At 43.1% G+C, this 2,610-nt stretch overlaps 1 protein-coding gene across 1 annotated transcript; it reads left to right on the top strand.

Annotated features, from left to right (window-relative positions):
- Positions 1 to 52: 52 nt before the first annotated feature.
- LOC112526615 (9-cis-epoxycarotenoid dioxygenase NCED1, chloroplastic-like) lies at positions 53 to 2,133 on the top strand. Its single transcript, XM_025136972.1, has one exon. The coding sequence runs from the start codon at positions 53 to 55 to the stop codon at positions 1,805 to 1,807; it is 1,755 nt and encodes a 584-aa protein (XP_024992740.1). The 3' UTR covers positions 1,808 to 2,133.
- Positions 2,134 to 2,610: the final 477 nt, after the last annotated feature.

The raw sequence follows: 2,610 nt of genomic DNA, 5'->3' as shown, positions 1-2,610 counted from the left end.
CCCTCCTCCCTCCCCACACTCCCTCCTCCCTTCCCCCTTCCCAACTTTTTCAATGGCTGTAAATCCTTATGCATCCACCTTACTCCCATCTTCTTTTTCATCCAAACCCCATACTCATACTCCTCGGTTACTCGCCATTAAAGCCACCAAACCTTCAAGAAAAGCTACTATCAGTTGCGCAGCTCTACAGTCTTCACCTTTGCTTCATTTCCCAAACTCCATTAACACGGAGCAATCAGCTTTACACCAGCCGCATCAATGGAACTTTTTACAGCGACTTGCTGCTACCGCATTGGACATGTTTGAAAACGCGTTGGTTTCACGCGAAACCCAAAGTCCTCTTCCGAAAACTTCCGACCCACGTGTGCAAATCGCCGGGAACTTCGCTCCGGTGCCGGAACAAGGGGTGAAGCATAATTTACCTGTAAGTGGATCCATACCGGATTGTATTAACGGTGTGTATGTTCGCAATGGGGCTAACCCGCTTTTTGAGCCGGTCGCCGGGCATCATCTTTTTGACGGTGACGGGATGGTTCATGCCGTTAGCATCGATGGGAAGTCGGTGAGTTATTCGTGTAAGTTAACGGAGACACACCGGCTTGTTCAGGAGAGGGAGTTGGGTCGACCTGTTTTTCCGAAAGCAATAGGTGAACTCCATGGACATTCGGGTGTTGCTCGGCTTGCTCTATTTTATACCCGATCTTTGTTGGGTTTGGTAGATCAAAGCAAAGGCATGGGGGTTGCAAACGCCGGATTGATTTACTTCAACCACCGGCTTCTTGCCATGTCGGAAGATGATATGCCTTATCAGATAAAGATCACGCCGTCATCGGATATTGAGACGGTCGGACGGTATGATTTCTCGGAGCAACTTATGTCCACCATGATAGCACACCCGAAGCTAGACCCTGTTACCGGCGAGATGTTTGCTCTTAGCTACGACGTTGTCCAGAAGCCGTATCTCAAGTACTTTAAGTTTTCGAAAGATGGAGAGAAGTCGCCGGACGTCGAAATACCATTGGAGGTTCCGACCATGATGCATGATTTCGCAATCACCGAGAACTTTGTGGTGGTTCCTGACCAACAAGTCGTGTTCAAACTTGAAGAAATGATAAAAGGCGGATCACCAGTGATTTACGACAAAAACAAAATGTCTCGTTTTGGGATTTTATCCAAAAACGCAGAAACATCCGACGACATGATATGGGTCGACTCGCCGGAAACTTTTTGCTTTCACTTATGGAACGCATGGGAAGAACCCGAATCGAACGAGGTTGTCGTGATCGGGTCATGCATGACTCCACCCGACTCCATTTTCAACGAATGTGACGAGAATCTAAACAGCGTCTTGTCTGAAATCAGGATCAACTTGAAGACTCGGAAGTCAACCAAACGTCCGATCCTCAAAGGATCCGAACATGTCAACCTGGAGGCAGGCATGGTGAACCGTGACAAGCTTGGCCGAAAAACCCAGTTTGCATATCTTGCCATTGCCGAACCATGGCCTAAAGTTTCAGGCTTTGCGAAAGTTGACTTGGTGACCGGAGAAGTCAAGAAATTCTTTTACGGCGACGAGAGGTTCGGCGGTGAACCTTTTTTCCTCCCGAGTGGTCTAAACTCAGAGAGAGAGGATGATGGGTATGTTTTGGCATTCGTTCATGACGAGAAGACATGGAAATCAGAGCTGCAAATCATAAACGCCATGACCATGGAGATGGAAGCTTCAGTTAAACTCCCTTCAAGAGTACCATATGGATTCCATGGCACTTTCATAAGCTCAAAGGATTTGGCAGAACAAGCACAGTAAAGATCGATATATACACATACATATACATATATATATACACACAAGAACACAAATACACATACTCGATGTGTATAGGTGTGTGTGAAGTAGTTAAAAAGGTTAGATACAGAGAGATATGCCAGAGGGATGGTGGGTATAGAAAGACACATCCCCGGAATCTCCTCAACCTTGAAGAATGAATCGATCATTCTTAGATTTTTGATCTTGTTTTCATATATTTGGTATGGTTTGTGGAGGAACCAAGCATGTAGCTTTTGGACTGAAGCTCAGCTGGTTTCTGCTGTTATCAGGTTCCAATTATTGAAGAAAAATTACTGTGCTTTTCACAATCTGTCTCTTCAGTTCCAATACTTCTGTTATTATTATAATACTTGTGATGGGAAACTAAGAGGACGGTATTTCGATTAAATATTTTTGCTAAAATTACATTTTTTAGATAAATAAAAACAAAAGTTAAATAAATGGATGTTGACCTAATCCAATATGCATGGTTTACTATCTCGTATATGTATACTAATTTTTTTTATTAAACTGGATATCCAACCCGTTATATGAGCCGACTAATTCCAGGACGACCATCTGCTTTGCAGATAGCACGGAGTTACTGCATTTGAACCTCCGTGGCCACAAGAGAATTTTTATTCATTCTTAAATTTGAATCCGAGACCTCTTGATACTTTTGACTTTTGAAGCTAATCTCAAACCAATAAGGCACCACCCTTATGGAATAAGTAAAAGAAAAATCCATCAAAATAGTAATTTTTCTTTGTCAAATTCATTTTTTAACCATTTTTAGTATAGAA

This window comes from Cynara cardunculus, assembly GCF_001531365.2.
Source record: "Cynara cardunculus var. scolymus isolate 2C chromosome LG 14, CcrdV1, whole genome shotgun sequence".
In the NCBI taxonomy this organism is placed as follows: Eukaryota; Viridiplantae; Streptophyta; class Magnoliopsida; order Asterales; family Asteraceae; genus Cynara; species Cynara cardunculus.
Note: the sequence above shows the minus strand (reverse complement) of the source record. Positions and strands in the feature narration are given on the sequence as shown.

Coding starts and splice junctions, on each gene's coding strand:
- LOC112526615 (XM_025136972.1), top strand. CDS start 53: ATGGCTGTAAATCCTTATGCATCCACCTTACTCCCATCTTCTTTTTCA.